Raw genomic sequence first — 17960 nt, 5'->3', positions numbered from 1 at the left:
CGTAGGCTGGATGCATAAAACATTATGATAGCAATGCTTTTGTAAGTACTTTCTAAATTTACCTTTTTCTTTTTCTGAAGCACATGATTAGGTAGTAGTTGATGGAGTTGCTTTCTTTTTACATGCATTGCAGCAATTTTCATGTCCACCTCAAACATCTTGCTGTTTATTGCTTGCCTATAAACTACACAATTAGGAAATTGTTACAAGAAACGTAAATATTTTAACAAAGGCAGTTAAACTCACCCAGGAGAAGCTATTCTAAGTAGGGATCCTTTTCCCATCAATACTGCAGATCTGTAGAATTATCAAGTCAAAAGCTCTCTCTAATCTGACATAACTCATTGCCTGAGCAATCTCTAAATCTCTTTTACCACAAGGTGTACATAATGAATAAAAGCACAAAGTATATTAACTCTTCCAGTGTGGTAACTCTCAAAGTCATAACTTGAAAGAGTAACTCTTTAAGAAACGGCAGAATTGGAGAAAGAAGGTTTCTTAAACCCATACCCTTTTATGCTCCCCAGTATAATTTAAAATTCCGGCCCAAGTATGTAACAAGTGCAGCAAAACAAAAGTCAAACTTATTAAACGATACCTAAAGATACCTTGTCAAGAATGTGCAAGGTAACATTTTAACACAAGTAATAACATATTTTCTATTATAAAAATAATTCAAATAACAGAGGTCACAGGAACAAAAACAAAATGCTAAAAATAAATTCAAATAATTTAGTTCCAAAGGGTCTCCAAATGGAAAAATTCATTCATTTCATCATACAACAAATATTAGCTGAGCACCTATGGCATATCACACTGTTCTAGATATGGGAGACAAAGCACAGAGTAAGAGACCAAAAGAATTTCACAAAGTCTACATTCTAATAGAGACAATATGATAAACAGAAAAAAAAAATTAAGTAAAATGTATTTCATATCAGGTGGTGATAAGTGCTACGGAGGAAAACTAAATATGGAAGAAGACAGGAAGCTCAGTCTGGAAACTGAGATTCCACCTGAGCAGAGACTTAAGGAAAGCAAGGAAGTGAGCTGAGAGCACCTGCTGGAACAGCATTCCAGAAGACCACACATCAAGGACAAAACGTTCTGAGGGAACAACATGCCTGGAATGTTTGAGGAATAACAAAAAGGCCACTGGGGAGGAGGGAAAGTAGAGATCCCTAACCCCTTATCTGTAATTCTAAAATCCCCACAAAACTCCCAACACAGTTTTTCCTAAAACTGGCACCAAAACTCATCTGGCAACAAACCTTAATCTCAACTATTTGTGACTATTTGGTCTCTTTCTTTGCTTAATGTATCAAACAGTTCTCTGCAGAAATCTTACTGTCTTTGACTACAATACTGCTGCAGGGCCCACTGGGAATCTTTCTTACTCACTTTACTACCTTTCTGGCCCCAAGACACATGGATAAAGGATTCTGAACTTAGAATAGAAAATGAGGTCAGAGACATAATGAGAAGGCCAGATCAAGTAAAGGATTGCAAACCAGAGTAAGGACTTGGACTTTTATTCTGAGTGAGATGGGTAGCCATTATAGGTTTTAAACAGGCTAGATATGATTTGGCTTCATGTCATTTTGGATGCTGACTGAGAAGAGATGAGGGTGGGCAAGGGCAAAGCAGGGAAACTACAGCAATGGCAGTAATTCAACAGAGCGGTGACAAGTGGCTTGGACTAGGATGAGAGCAGCAGAAATAGCAGGAAGTAGCAGGAATCTTGATGTATTCTGAAAGTAGAGGCAAAAAGATTTTTTAACGGATTAATATCAAGTATGGAAAAAAAGGAATGAAGGGGGACTCCAAGATTCCTAGCGTGAACAACTACAAGGATATAGTTGCCAATTTTAAAATACCTGAGATAAAAAAGATTTTAAAAGAAGCTGGAGGAGACTGGAGGTACGAATTTGAGTTCTGAACATATTAAATTTGTTTTATTAGAAAATCCCACAAAGTATTCCATTAAAATGTTTCAAGATACAGGAGAACTAAATATTTCCTTCCAAAAATACCTAAATTTCTTGAAAATCTTGATGGCTCATGAGAACAATCTTTGATAAACAGCTGATAAACAGCTGATCTTGGATGCAATGTACAAATTTTCCAATTTAAGTATATCTACATGATTTGTTAGTTCATAAATAGTTTAAGTTGACATCAAAATTTTTACTTTAGAAAAAAACACTTCTGTGGTATTCAGCAGGTAGAGTTATCACTTTTCAAATCACATCCTTAAAAATCTGTATGAGTGTTTTTGTTGTCACAATGATCATATCCTTAAAAATCTATGAGTGTTTTTGTTGTCACAATGATTAAACCTGCTGGGGACACTAAATATCCTTCAATGTGGACAGTTCCTCACAATGAAGAATTGTACCATGACCTATTTAGATTCCTAAAGATGAAAAACCTACTTATCAATTATTTGAACCAAGAACTCAACTCAATTTTACACAAAAACATCTAGTATTTTTAATCTGAATTTTCCAAGAACGCAAGTACCATGTATTCATCAAGAGATCACCTTTCGTCTTATTTGAAACTTTAACTTCTATCGTGTCACCAATGGCACTGCTGCTAACGGTCTCTGAATCACACACGCATACGCGCAGGAATTCACAAACGTCACACGAGTAGTGATCCACATACAGGTACAATCACCTGGCTACGTCTAAGTATGTCTTCAGTCACTGTAGCTAGCATTTACATACTGAAATACACCTCTTTTCCTTTTATTTCTCCTTTACAGTTAGGGTATGATACTGGCTTTTTAAAAAACTGTACAAATTTTGTCTCTCCTTCTCCAAGGAGGAAAAAATTTTTAATGCTAAATCTGAAATGTCCTTAGGGGGAAAATTCTTACTGGGGACAGGTGAAAATGACACACACTAAAATTTTTTTAAATGGAGGGAAAAGGAGAGATGTTTGAAAGAAAATAGCATTAGTCCCTAAAGAATCTGCACATTAATCATTGTCCCTATGCATATTCACCATTTCCTTGAAAAGTTGTGCATCTATATACAGCCTTAGCTTCTGTCAACTACATCCACCGTTTGGTCCTTAGTTAAATCATACTACTAACTTACATCTCAGGGCATAGGTCAATCTGAAATGTAGCTCTAATCATCCTATTTCCTACACATGAATTAACACGAGTCTTTACTTGACACAGAGGTAAATTTCCTTACGTCATTAGAACTTTAGCTTCATAAATTTCTAAGGTTCAAGATTATTAGGGCAATAAGACAGACTCAGTCTCTTAGACAAAAAAATACTCAGGTGGTTTCTAATTTCCTAAGTAATTAGGGACAAATCAAATTTAAAATGGTTCTACTTAACTTTAGGTCTACTACGATGGAAAAAAATCATTTATATAGTACTCATTACTGAATCTAACAACTAATCCAAAAACATTATTTTGATGATCAATGTTCAATATTCCCAAGTAATTTTAACAGTTATTGCTTATATCACTATGGTATACATAAAGACAAATTCAAATATGTAAGTACATGTTTTGATTACCCAAGCAGAAATATACCTGTATCTGTGAAAGACTGAATATCATAGGTGAGATCAACACTGAGATTTTCAGAGTTTTCTGTTTTCTTAAACACTAACCCAATCACCCACATCGTGCGAAATTCTTCCCTGCAAAGTAAGAAAAGTATTACTATATTTTATCAGGATTTCAGGAAAATATAGTTATCAAAGTGGTTGATAACCTGAGGTATGTGGAAAAACTTGGAATACAAATGTATAAGCAAACTAACCCAAACTCCATGAACAATCAAAGTCCTCCCCTGATACCTGTCCTCTATATTCCCATTACTACATAAACAATCAGAGTACTAGGACAAACACACTCTTATCATCTAAGTACTGACAGTCAATGTTCTTAATGATGATCCTAAAGTACAAAATGCACTGCAAACACAGAAGAGTTATGTTTAAACTAATGAAGGAAAAGGAGTAACATGTTTTAGAAAAGTCTAAAACAAAAAAGAATATTCTAGATACAAAAATTTAACTAGAATTTCATATTCCTTAAACTTCTAAAACTCAATTGAAAAGGCCGCATGAACCGAAATTTGGCTACAACCTAACAGGAGCAAAGGATGACTAAGCTACTTTTCAACGTTTAACAATATACCTACTGAATGGATCATACAGTCTTTTATAATAATTCATATGGTCTTTTAATAACTAAGATTGCAGCAACAAAGAAATGTAAAAAACTCAACTAGCAACTCTTACATGACTGCAAAAGGAAATAATTTATATAAACAATCAGAATATCAGTTATTCTATTACAGCACCATCTTGAACGATCCATTCCTTACCTTTTTCAATCTTTCTTTAATGCTACTTTGTTTTTAAAGCTTATTACTAAACTTCCCTCACCCTCCAAATGTGGCGAAGTAAAATCTCATATAATAATATAGCAATGATCAAACCAGAAACTGACCTATAGAATCTTAAAAGGAGAAAGTGAGCCTGCTTTTAATATATTATCTTCTCAATCTTGCAGAATCTAGCACAAATCAGATTTTTCCAAGGTCAAACCAAAGTTATGTTCTCTTTTTTAAAAAAATTAAGATAAAAAGTAAAGACTGATGTTAGATATAGCAGCTACTATGACAACCACTGTACTAAACGGGAGAAAAAAGGACTGTTAAGAAGAAATGCGAAAGGACACCTCTGCAGAATTTGAACTCTAATTAGTTAATAGGCACCTCAACATTACAGACTATTATCAGAAAAACCTATTTCAGTGGTAATTTTTCTCAAGAAAGTCTTTGTCTTCAATATTCCTGATCAGGAAACCCTAAACTATAAATCTCAAACTGATTTTCAACCATATGCAATCAACAGTATAGTGACTCTAATTACTAAAAATTGCCTATGGGGCCCAGCCCTGTGGCAGAGTGTGGTTACCTTTGGGGCATTCTGCTTCGGTGGCCCTGGTTCACAGGTTCAGATCCAGGGCGTGGACCTGCACCACTCAGCAGCCACGCTGTGGTGGCGACCCACATATACATCGCAGGAAGACGGGGCACAGATGTTAGCTCAGGACTAATCTGGGCGGGGGGGGGGGGGGGGGGGGGGAATTGCCTATAAGAGTTTCTATGAGTAAAAGTTGAAAGGAGGAAGAAGAAACGATTAAATTAGAAGATGGCTTACTTGTCAGGATTTTCTTTGGGTGCTGGAAATGACTGGGGATTCACATGAGCCAGTGTAATAAATTCATTCTTCTCCAAACTTCCAACCAGGATTCGGATTTTTGACTCCACCAAGCCCACCCTGAACAAATGTCATTTAGTATTAATGAAAATTCCAGTTAATTTAAAAAATAAAATGCACAACATCAAATGTTTACGTAAAGCAGTAATGTGGAGTTCATACTTAAACACACATGAGGGCTGTTCAAGTGTCTGAACCTCCACAGATAAAACCAAGCTTTATGCTCTACCCAAAAACACAGACGAAAAACTGGGGGAGAAGAGAATCAAGTAACATTTCAAATTAGGAAGGCTACAAAAGACATCCTCACAAATATTTAAAGAAAAAAAATCAGTAAGCTAAAACAAAGCACTTTAAATATACAGTTAAGAAATGATATAAGGCAAACAAAGAAAAAGTTGTATATGGATCCCGAAATCCCTATACTTTTATTACAAGTAGTAACGCTCTATTTATTTGAAAACCAAACGAAGTTTTAAGAACTTCCTCCATATCCTACTGTGTTCTGTGTCTATCTGATTCATTTTTAAGTTTATCTTTTCTGTAAAATCCAATCTTATACTCACCATTCTAGGCGTTGTTTTTCTGTTGGTGCACTTGCTAGAAGTACAATATAATGCCTTTGAAGATAAAGACAACATGCTATTTATTTTATTTAAATGCTTTGTGCTGGATATTAAAACCATAATGTAATAAGCTTGGTAACAGTTACAGATCAGCATCACTTGAGCAAGGGGGAATTGTAATTTCAATATGCACATAAAATGATAAAAGCTAAACTGCACAGTTTCTAACTACCAGAGAGTTTAATTCTCCCGAACAAGAGTGATTTTATGAATAATTTCCTACAAAGCAGCTTAATTCAAGCATGCTGAATAAACATTAACTGATAATTTGGTTCAATAACTCAGGTGAAGCGTTTTATCCATAAAATTAAAGAGCTGCTCACTAAAATATAATCCCTAAAACAAAAACTTTTTAATAGCAAAAACTAAACTGAATACTGAAGTTAGGCCTCAGGATTTTTTTCAAAGAACAGTATCCAACTGTGTAACAAGGCAGCAGTCACCACTGTAAGACGCAACAAAGAAACCAATCCCATCAAACTAGAGAAAAGGCAAGTTTTCATGTCAGAAAAGACCATCATGACCAAGGATCTATTTTAAGCCTTTTTAAAACAAATTATTTACAACTAAAGTATAACTCATATAATTCAATTTCATAAGACTAAAAATGTTCAATCCAACGTACTCTTCTACAGAATCCATTTTAGAGGCACCGGAAGCCAAACTTCTCACCAGAAACTTTAACTCAAAAAGTAAACTGACACCATTATTCAGTATAGCTACTAGTTTGGAAAGTCAAGAGTATGACCAAAAATTTAAAACTACTTTACTCTTTTAAAGGCTGAAACCTTTATAATGTTATCTTTCACATTTTACAAATGAGGTTTCTGGCTAAAAAATCAAATGTCTGCAACTAGACCAAGAAAAAGAACTACCAACCCAGTTCAAATTAGCCAAACAAACAAAAAAAAAAGGACATTTAGGAGAGGGATACTGAAGATTTGGGAAGTTTAAGCATTTTTTAACCATACTCCCTTTTAGAAGAGTCCATTTGATTATTTGCTATTTATGCTCACAAAGTAATTGAAAAATAGTTCTGATTCTTCCTAGCTATGTAATCCAGGTCTAAGACTTGTGTACATCATCTGTAAAACGGGATGACATCTGTCTTACTGGCAGAGGAATTGTTAAGCTTGAATGAGTTAACTTTAAGTATTTATAAACTTAAAGTAACAGAGGTAATATATACATAAATATGAAAACAAGTCGACAGATATACTAATGAATATGCAGTCTAAATCCATAGAGACCAATACTTCCTTTACCAAATTTAATTTGTTCAGCATTATTTGGAGCAAACCCAATATACAGAACACACACAAAGTCCAAATAAATAAAATGCAATAAAAGTCACATAAAAGCACTAAAAGCTCATGCATTTTACATATAGAGAAACTCACTCTCAGTCCTAAATGCTCATAAAAAAAAATCCTAACAAGCTCAGTAATCTGATTTCCAGGTCTCTGGAAGATTAAAAACGGGCAACAGATTTCCAAAAAAGAAAAGAAAGGGAGACGAAGAGAAGAGCGCTCTGACAAAAGTATAACATGAGACAACAAAGTATAAAAAGCAAGCATGCACACAAAACTCAAAAAGAAGCAAAGTTGTCTGGGTTCACCTGGTGTAGGGACGCAACTCTCAGTTTCTAAATCACTCTTTTACCACACTATCAAAATGGATATTCATTAGACCATCTGAGTCTCCAAGAAAAGTTTAAATGATGTACAATGTTCTCTATTTACGAAAGCAAAATGTACAATCCATCTGAACGTAAGTTTGTTGGCAATTCAAAGTTTAAAGTTTTAAAGCTTAAAGAGTTCAATTTCAGTTCTTACTGAAATTGGGGGAGGGAGGTACCTACTGTGTACACTGTTTACGCAAAAAGGCATGTTTAAATATAGCTAAAAGTGTCAAATAACTCTAATAAGTATTTATGCTGAGGTTAAATGTCCTTTACTCAGCCACATTTTCACATTTAAGCAAATATGAAGTGGGAGATATAAACTACAAAAATTAAGTTTAATAGAAATAAGCTGCTATTAGGAATCTGTTTACAAAAACAAAGATTCATCCATCTAGGAAACTGAAAATAAAATCCCAATTCACTTTGTTAAGTTTTAAAAACCAGAAGTGGTATTCAATTCCTAAGATCCCTATCAGAGCACAGAGACCAAGTAAAGGTATTTCTAAATTTAGAGTGTACTTATTTTGTTGCTGTTCCAAAAACACGTAATCCCCTATTTCATACCGCCACTATCGCGATTAAGATGCTCAAATGCCTTCACTAGACACTTTAAAGTCTTAATGCAACTGTGATTAACTTTTCCCCAAATTTAAAGATTATCGGTTTCAAATAAAAAATTTAACTACAAAAATGTACTCCAAATAATTAAAACCTATTTAAAAACTCCTAAGAACACTTAGTTTAGTTGCTATTATTACCTTAAAACTACCCCAAAAAATGCATCCTGCGTAGGTATCCTGGCCATTTCACCACACAATATTTTACCTGCACAGATCATAGCTCAGATACGTGCAGTGAAAAATCTATTATCTCTTAGACAAAAATCTTTATAATTCCATCTTTCAGTAACTCAGGACCAAGAGTTACGGTTCACTATTTTTAAAGCTGTTTAAACATTTTAAGGCTAAATTATACTATATATACATACTCCTTGAAATTACCAATTATTAATCTTACACCTTGGAGAACATTCTGGCTTTTGTCCTAATACCTTTCCTTCCTTGTTGCCTAGTAAAATGGAACACATGAAATAAGTATTCACATTTCCTATGTCAATAATGATTTGTTTTCTTGCTAGTATTAATTTGAACATCATGAAAGAAAAACATAAAAATATTTTCTTAGAACTATTTAAAATTTCACAAAGCAATGTTACCCCTTTTTCGCAAGGAACACTGATATCTTCTGGAAGATGATTTGTCTGCTTTTTAAGACAAATGAAATTTCCTCCATGGTTCCCTCCCTTCCAAGAATGGCAGGCAGTTATATTACACACGATTTAAAATCCTATACATAACAAATAGCAATACTTCAAACAAGGCTTAACCAACTTTATCTCAAGGAAAAACTAAGAATTTCAATTCAGTTGTACAGCCAATCTTTGGGGTACTTCATATATGTTAAAAAATTTTTCAAATCTGTGAATACCTCTAACGTCTAATGTAGTAATCACTAGATATCTTAAAGAGGGAAATTTTTGGAGACAAGTTAAAAAATAAAAATAGAATTTGGTACAGATAAAATTGGCCCACTGTTGTCATGTTTTCAAATCTGTTTTCTCAGGACTCACAGCTGAAATTTAAACTTTCCTGATACAATTTTCTCTATTTGTTGCTACATCCTTCTATCAAGAGAATTCAAGAAAGACAGTAATCTATAATCTCTTAGTCAACTGTAGACCTTATAACACCACTTGGCAGACTGAAGGATAACTTAAGTTTTAAAAGAAAAAAGATTTAAGCAAGCTTCTAAAAAAAAAACAAAACGTCAAAGTTCTAGTTATGCAAATTTACTCAAATGAATGACACTATCAAAGTTTGCTCAATTTCAACAGTAACCTTTCTTAAAGTGAAGGAAGCCACTTAGGTAGGTACTATCAAAAACTTCATTCTACCTACCTCTTACTCCTATAAGAAAGTGAGACAGGAAAAATGAATCTAGTATCATCTTAGATTCTCGGGGATTTAAGAAATGCAGATACTTTTCTACAAGACTAATTTATTATTCTCCTTACAAGTAATTATGTACTCCTCTATGTTATAGTTTTTAAAGTATCAGAACATATATTTGTAAGTTTAAATATTCAAAAGTACTTCCTCAACATTGGTTAAAATAAGAAACAAAATTATCCACCAAATGGAAAAAGCACAACTTTTGGGGAATAAGTAATAAACAAGAGCATTCAGTGTTAGGCTATTTCAATTTTTACTGACAACGCAGTGCTCCCAGAACACAACAATTAAGCTGGCTCCATTATTGCTTTTTCATGCAAAAGATACAGAAACAAAACACAGAGACATCATGAAGGTCATCATTCTTGTTTTTAATTGGGGAAATAGCATAAAGCAATCTTGCTTAGATTATTACAAAACACAATCCAACACAAGATCAAATGGTCAGGAAAGTTTCAAGCGTTAAAGAAAAAAATTTAAAGTGGGACTTTGGCAAGTTTTCAGCTCAGGGCAAATAAAAGTGCAAGTCCATTTTTTTTAAAAAGTAAGATTTATTATAACTTACAATTTTCATCAAAACCAACACAATCAGGATTTTAGCCTGTACTAAGGTATTAAACGATTATATTAAAACCATTAGTAAAAAATACTACACCCACTTAGATTCCAAGAAAATTATTTGTAGAAATATTTGAAAGGGCTTTACTAACATTAGGGGGACTAATCGTGTAATTACTAAAAACATTTCATGACTATATAGTGACATTTGATTAGCTTTGCCTATGTAATAGAGAATCTTAATGATAAGTTTCCAGAACTGGCTACTTAGTTCTTAATAGAGAACATTAACTACAGATTTTAAAGATTCACCTCCTTTGCCAAGGTACAGATTTAGACTTTGGTGATGACTAACATATGCCTACAGAACTGATGTGGCTACAAATGTAGTAGGAGTTTGGTTACATCAAGCAGCAAAACTGTAGGGGCTACACTTCACCTTGACAAAGAAAAAATAAGAGGTTTACTAAAAACAGTACGCCCCTTGTGACAGGAAGAAAACTTCTACAGATGATGTTTAAATGAAAATTCGAACTACATTAGTCTATCAAGCAGAGATGTCAAATATGCTACCATTTAACCATTACTTAAGAGAGCAAAATGTCCGACATGCCTTAAAATACATACTTGTACTTTTGAAAGAAGTTTGGAGCTTCAAAAAGTTTGGACCACTCTGCCTTACTCAGCAAAATTTCATCTGTGATAGCAAGACCTAAATTAAAAACATATTAAAATGTTTGCATGCTTCAGTCTAACAATCTAGAATTTTAAAGATCTTAAACATACATGCATTCACTGTTATCCTAAAATTATAATTTTATCAAATAGCAGTTTCAGTCTATGACTTTAGAGCATAAAGATTCTTACAGACATATACAGACAGATACACTTTGCAAAAAGGTGGATTTTTCTGAGAGCCAATTTCTGGTAAATTACTATTACTCTAAAATGCCATGCTCATAGAATGACTCTCTCAGAAAAGTGACGCACTGTAGTTACGGAAGAAAGAAAAATTGCCCATAAGCTTTGTTTCTTGCCTTTCTAAAAACATGCTTCCCACTGTTTCTAAAAGGACAGCAAAATCTTCCCATTAAGAGCCTCTTTAGACTACAGAAAAGAACTTCACACTTGCGAGTTTGCAGCTGGTAGTTGTACAGCTGGTTCTATTTCCTCGACTGGTGTCAGTCAAATCAAATCCTGCCCCAGCTAGTTTCCTCCAAGACTGGCAATAGGTATACCATCAAATTAACAGGACTACTGGGACTCGGAAAAGTTTAGAGGTTCTTCCAAAACGGGTAGTTTGGCCCTAATCCTACTGAAAGCTCTCTCCAAGCAGATGATGGTCTGCTAAAAGCATCTCTGCCATCACCCAGTGGAGACAAACTATGATACCATTTAAACTCTCACATGGCAATAGTATGGCACTAAACCAGTCCATAAAGGCCTGGCTAAGAATATGGCTATAAATATTGGTTAATCTTGCAATATATAATCAAAAATAAATTGCCTAAAAGCAATTAAACTGAGTTTTTCAAGTCAATTCTCAAATATATATTGTAATCAATAAATTAAACACCAAAATCCACTTCATTGAACGTTTTCTTCATTGAATTGCATACCCGACTACTGGGTCTAAAATAGTATGTAAATCCTTCGTGTATAAAGGAGAGCATAAGGATAACACTTACCTTGTTTAAACTCCTCAACCATGACCATCCGTGTTGAAACGGACACATTGTACGTGGAGTTCTGTTGTGGGTATGCTGGTGTAATTATAGGCATAAGATGGTACCTATCACTGGGGTTTACCTACATACAACAACAGCCAATCAGTTTCTTCAAGTACATATGCAACAGATACTTGGACTTTTTACCCCTTGTTAAACTGAACCAATGATTAAATTTTATTTCATTCATAGCTGGAGTTGAGAAAGAAAAACCATGTAAGAGACATCGTTTTTACAGGAATTCTTTATAGAATCAGAGATTTGGTCTAAACTAATGATTTGTTTCAATCATTTGGGCATGACTATTTTGGCAACCTTACTAGAAATAGTGTGCCTGTCGAGCAAAAGAGGTTCTGCTTGGGCATCTATTAATGTTTAGTTTTTCTTTTGTCAACAACAGAAATGGGAACGCACACACAACTACTCTTTTGAGAAATGTCATACCACAATATGTTCTGTGTAAAACAAATTTTAAACAAGATGGAAACAGTTTTTAATATACCCTTAACTTTTAAGGAGTATAAGCTTACTAACACATGGTGAAACTACATTATCCATGCTGCTATCATTTTAACCCACAATGAAATGATTTAACAAGTGTTCATCTTAATCCATATATTAACGATAAGTGGCATATTTCCACGAAGAAAACTGTCAACTCGTATCCCTCCAAAATGAAAAGCCTTGAGGTTTGGAAAACTTGAAAATACATAGCTTGATGTAATTAACAGAATTTAAAACTAACAATATTTTTGATATTGCAGTAAGATAGCAAATTAATGTAGAAAAATATAATTTTATAAACCTAGAAAGTCTTATTCAGACCTAAACTTCTTTTATCAACTAATAAAGTACAGGTGTGTTAACATTTAAACTAAGTAAGCAGTAAAGGTCGTAACTTCCCAAGCAGCAGAATGGAAGTTCTTCTTTAGCCCAAACGTGTTTTTGCAATCTGAAATAGCCAAACCAATTTTTACAATTACATCATAGTAATTAAAGTGATATTGCTCAGAAGTTATCTGCCACAGGTAAACATTAACCAACAATTTTGGTACAACCCAATTTTAACAGAATATTTAGATCAAATAAAAAAATACAGGGATTTTTAGTATCCTTTTATTTTTTTTAAGCACAAATGCCCACACAACTTTGACTTACAAGGTTCTATATAGAATAAATTAAAATGTTAGTGAACTTGGTATTATAAACTATGTACAATTAAATGTAGTTTACAGGGTACATAATTAGGTTTCTCACACCAAAGGACAATTATAGTTGAGGTTATCTAAAAGAAAGTGTAATACGGACATGTCCACTCATATGTAAAAGGAATGGGAAGTCTCTTTGAAGTTTATGCAGATGATTTTTACTTGTTATTGCACAGTGTGAATTTGTAGGGGAAAAAATAATACACTAACCCTTGGGTCCCATACAGGCAAATTAAGATTGCATTCTTCAGGCTGTTTCAATAGCACTGGATTTGGCCATTCCCTGTTTAAAAAGATTGTAGCACTTGATAAGACTATTGGATATTACCATCTAAACGTATCTTGTTAAACATACAGCATTTGTGAATGTGATCCTTCTTCATTCATTTTGCCCTCTTGGTATACATAATCTTTTAATCCTCAAGGTCGACGTTAGACTACTCAAAATACTTTTCCCCTAACTATGAAATTAACTTAAACCATTTGGTAGCTTTCTGAGACTGAATTCAAACATCTTCTCTGCCTCTCAAAGAACTGATAAAGCACTATTTAAATAAAGTACTATCCCGCCACATCTGATGTGTCACCTCAACTTTGAACAGGATAAATCCCTCTTGAAAGACAAAAATACCTTCTTCATACTAGCTCCATCCAAAGACAAGTAAGGATGAAAAAGGTAACTCATTACAGGCAAAGGACTATGAATTATAAAAACTGATTAGAAAAATTCTTCTCTATCTCATGACTTAAAAGTTATAACATGAATATGTGTAATAAAACTTTGTGACGCAAACACATTGTTCTCAAGACGCGTTCCTGAGTTAGGTAGCTACTTCAGTCCTTTATGGAAGAGATCAAAAAGCGAAAAACATTCGCCATCTTTAACACCAAGGTTAGCTTCTTAAAAATATTATTTGCTATGTATGTGTAGCAGGAAAAGAAATTCTTTAATCAATCTCATCAAACATGACTGATTATATATGCTAAGGGCCATCAAATCCATAAGTAACAAAATGTGTACTGAAAAGTGTGGCACAGTTCTAAATTAGAAATTGTCTCCAATAACTCTAATTTTTATAAAGTAAACTAGAAAGGACTCTTTTTTTCAGCAGGAGGCAGGACAGGAGTTGGCAGGAATAGGGAGAAAGACGGATGTAAGATCAATCTGATTAAAAACCAAGAACCCTAACCTTTTGGGCCAAAGCAACTAAAAATTGGCAATCATCTTTTATCTTACTTTTCTTAAAAGAAATAATGGTTGACAAATGTGAACATATTGAAACGAGGAAGCTTAAAAAAAATTCTCTCCTGGGTTAACGACTAATCTCAAAGGAATGATAATTGCTTTTTTTTAAGCACTTACAGTTATTATTAAAAACTTTTTATATACATCTTCAATATTTTACTAAAGATAAGTGGGCAGCTGTAGGCAAAAAATAATCACAAGAAACTAAAAGCCTACAGATTTAGAAGAATTACAAGAGTAAAAGAGGTGGTATATAAGTTTTATCCCAAGTAACTGATATCCCAAACTATCGGTTCATTGGATTTTAGCAGACATTACAGCTAAAATTCAGAATTTATTTAGAGAGTAAATTTACACATGGAAGTACAAACAGCATCTCCCTTACTATCCTGGGAAAGCTAGGGAAAGGAATGGAATTTACGTTTGCCGTTTTATATACAGTATGATCTCCCCCAAGGCTACCTAAATGGCTACATCATGAACTAAAATTTGAATCTGAAACCAGCTGCAGAAATGTCATAGAAATAAGACTAAACTTCAGTGTCTACAATCAATTTTATTTTAATATAATCTAAACACATACCATTTAGAAAATACCAAGAAAAATTTATGTACAAGAGTTGATGCTATTGCATTTGGATAAAGCTGGCAAGTTCTTGCTACTAGCATAGCCCAGGAAACACCACCGAGGAAACCTAATATATTGGAATAGATGTTGTGGCCTGTTGATAAGGGAAAAGCAAAAAGAAAAGTTAGTGTTGAACAAAAGTTTAAACATTTTCAATAAGCTAGCCAACAAATTCTGAACTCACGTTTGGCCCACAGTTTGATAGCTCTCAGAGTTAACCTGAAGTTGTCAATGTTTGGTACTAGATGTAAAATTTCATCGGTTACCCTGCAACCTGATTAATAGGAGTGAAAAAACAGAATATTAAATCATCAAGTTTAATGATAGTATTTCTTTTAAATTTTCTGAGACTGATGTCAAATTAAATAAAAACTTACTTGGTAGAATCAGTAATGTTAATGCAACAAAGCAGCAAATAAAAACTCTAAAACTTTAACCCCCAACATAAGCAGTACCCTAAACCAAAGATCTAACTGCAATCTGTCTAATCTCAAACTTTCAACCCATAACTAAAACTTCCTCCAGTTCAGATACACTGAGGAGGGGGGTTTGATTCACTAAAGTTTTCAAAAATTCTTCTTCAAGAGCATGGTAACTAGCAATGCTAACACAAAAGTGTTCAAAAGTAACCCTTTTAAGCAGAACAGCTGAAAACACAACAAAGCATATCAGAATCAAAATTAATTAGGGTTATGCGGTGAAACCTAAATCACCAGCGAGAGTACAAATGTAAGACAGTTTTTAAATGTCCCAGGAAGGAAAGAAATAACAGTGCAACATACCAGTGAGTAAAATAAATTACCAGATACCCCTCTGCAGTCTAACTATTAAGTAAAGCACATTTTATTTGACTATGGATAAACAATATGGCTATAAAAAGCTTCATTATAATACCTGAGTTAAAAACTACTTTATAATTGACAAAAACTGCTATTATGCAAAAGGAAGTAGGTTTTGACATACCGTTAAGACTTCTTATGCATCTTATATCTAAATTTTTAAGCAGACTGTCATCTCTTAAGTCCAAGTCTTCTGGAATAGTCTGCAGTGCTAATCTTGCAAACAAAATATCAATCTAAAACAAAAACAAAACTTAACATTTCATATCTGTCAAACTATTTTAAAGGCATTTCTTAAAAGAAAACATTTAATACTCCTTAAAATCAGGATCATCTTATCAATTATGAACACGACAATGTCTCCCAAGTCCAAATAATATGAATTCATATAACAAGTAATTTAATCAGTATTTAATCATTTAAGATAGTAATATGAAACAGAACTTGTACAAATATCTACTTGTCATTTTAATTATCCTTATTACTAAGTTTACTAAACGCCATCTACTGGATTTACTAAGTTTGCTAAATGTATATACTGGGCTACTTAAAATTAATTGTTTAGCTCTCCATCTATATAAACTGTGAATTGATTGTACTAAAAGATGCCCAAATATAAGGTCAATATCCTTGTATTCAGCCCAAATATACCTGTCAGTACAAAGAGAGTTCCTTATATTTAAGAACTTATGTATCTATAATATTATGGTATGTCTCTCCAACTTAGTTTTGACTAAATAAAAACAAAACAAAAACAAACACTGGCTAATTTTGAAGGCTTACAGAAGAAAAGAAAAAAAGATTTTTTTCTTTCTTTTTTTCAAAGAAAGGTGGGAGGGCAAAGAAACTTAGCAGATTCCTGAGGGTATGATTTCATGGTTCCAAAACTTTGGATGCTCCTAGAAACAAACCTTTTATAAGATCACATTAAAAAGCAGTATAAGAGCTTATTATGAAAAATCATTTAAACATGCACCTGCAGGATAGAAAAAACTGTACACTTGCACAAATAAGCACTTCTGGTGTAGCATAAATTTTCTAATAAAACAGATTCCAAACAGATCTCCCCCAATTGAGACAGAAATAAAGATTATAGGGCCACCCCTGGTGGCCTAATGGTTAAATTCAGCACGCTCTGCTTCGGCAGCTCAGCGTCAGTTCCCAGGGGCACAGACCTACACCACTGTCTGTGAGTGGCCATGCTGGGACAGTGGCTCAGATACAAATACAGGAAGACTGGCAACAGATGTTCGCTCAGGGTGACTCTTTCTCAGCCAAAAGAAGAAATAAAGACTACATGCTCACAAAAACAGATAACTCAAAAAGCAACTCAGTGATGATGCCAACATTAAAAAAAGTTGGTATAAAATTATTTTGAAAAATGTTAAAATGGAAAGACATTCCCTAATACTATTTTATATACAATGTAAAGATAGAAAACTAACATATTAAGTATTTCAAGTAACCATATGACTTTCATCTCCACCCTTAAAAGTTTACACAATTGAGCTGGGTCTCTCACAAAAAGACAAAAATCTCTCCTTTGTTGGTAATGTTCTTTTTTGGAAAATGGAGCATCACCTTACATTACAGATTGTTTTGTACTTATTTAAACATTGACAGTAAATCAAAACTACCTGAACTTGATAACCTTTCACTAAAATTAATATATTATGTCTACTTATTAAGGTTAGTCATTCGACTTTTCAGGGAAGATAAAGTGGGCCATCTTACACGGCAATTATAGAAACCACCATTTTTGAAAAACAATGGACTATTATCCTCCTAGTTTCCAAAATTTCACAATCTTTACTCTTCCTACTAGTGACTTTCCAGCACCATTATGTACAGCAGAAGTACCCTAACAAACAACTAAAGTTGCTTCAATGTCAGCTTTGTTCCAACTACTTTCACTACATATGTTTAAAGCAACAAAGAGAAACGTACATCGTCTTAAGAATTTGAGCTCATAAATCCTCCCCATCAGAAAATATTTCAGCATATATAATGTCCCGTCACAATTTCTTCTCACTTTTTAAATATTTAATTCAAATGAAGTCAAGGCAAAGTTCTATGTGCAAAAACATATTGTGCTATTCCTTAATAAGACTAAAAGTACACAAAATTTGCGTAATGGAAAACTAAGTAAACTGTTTTGCAGCAGTAT

General features: G+C 33.6%; 1 protein-coding gene across 4 annotated transcripts in view; it reads right to left on the bottom strand.

Moving 5' to 3' along the window:
* PAPOLA (poly(A) polymerase alpha) overlaps positions 1-17960 on the bottom strand; it is a 56625-nt gene that overhangs the window by 17646 nt on the left and 21019 nt on the right. For all 4 annotated transcript variants that reach the window (XM_070514276.1, XM_070514278.1, XM_070514277.1 and 1 more), the window contains exons 7-16: positions 15918-16029; positions 15139-15228; positions 14910-15048; positions 13291-13363; positions 11834-11954; positions 10773-10857; positions 5832-5885; positions 5206-5325; positions 3563-3672; positions 63-184 (exon numbers count right to left, since the gene is read on the bottom strand). In XM_070514276.1, the coding sequence (XP_070370377.1) occupies positions 63-184; positions 3563-3672; positions 5206-5325; positions 5832-5885; positions 10773-10857; positions 11834-11954; positions 13291-13363; positions 14910-15048; positions 15139-15228; positions 15918-16029 (1026 nt within the window). The remainder of the gene's footprint in view (positions 1-62; positions 185-3562; positions 3673-5205; positions 5326-5831; positions 5886-10772; positions 10858-11833; positions 11955-13290; positions 13364-14909; positions 15049-15138; positions 15229-15917; positions 16030-17960) is intronic.

The sequence above is a fragment of the Equus asinus genome, chromosome 7 (genome assembly GCF_041296235.1).
Source record: "Equus asinus isolate D_3611 breed Donkey chromosome 7, EquAss-T2T_v2, whole genome shotgun sequence".
In the NCBI taxonomy this organism is placed as follows: Eukaryota; Metazoa; Chordata; class Mammalia; order Perissodactyla; family Equidae; genus Equus; species Equus asinus.
This window is presented reverse-complemented; position numbering and strand designations above follow the sequence as displayed.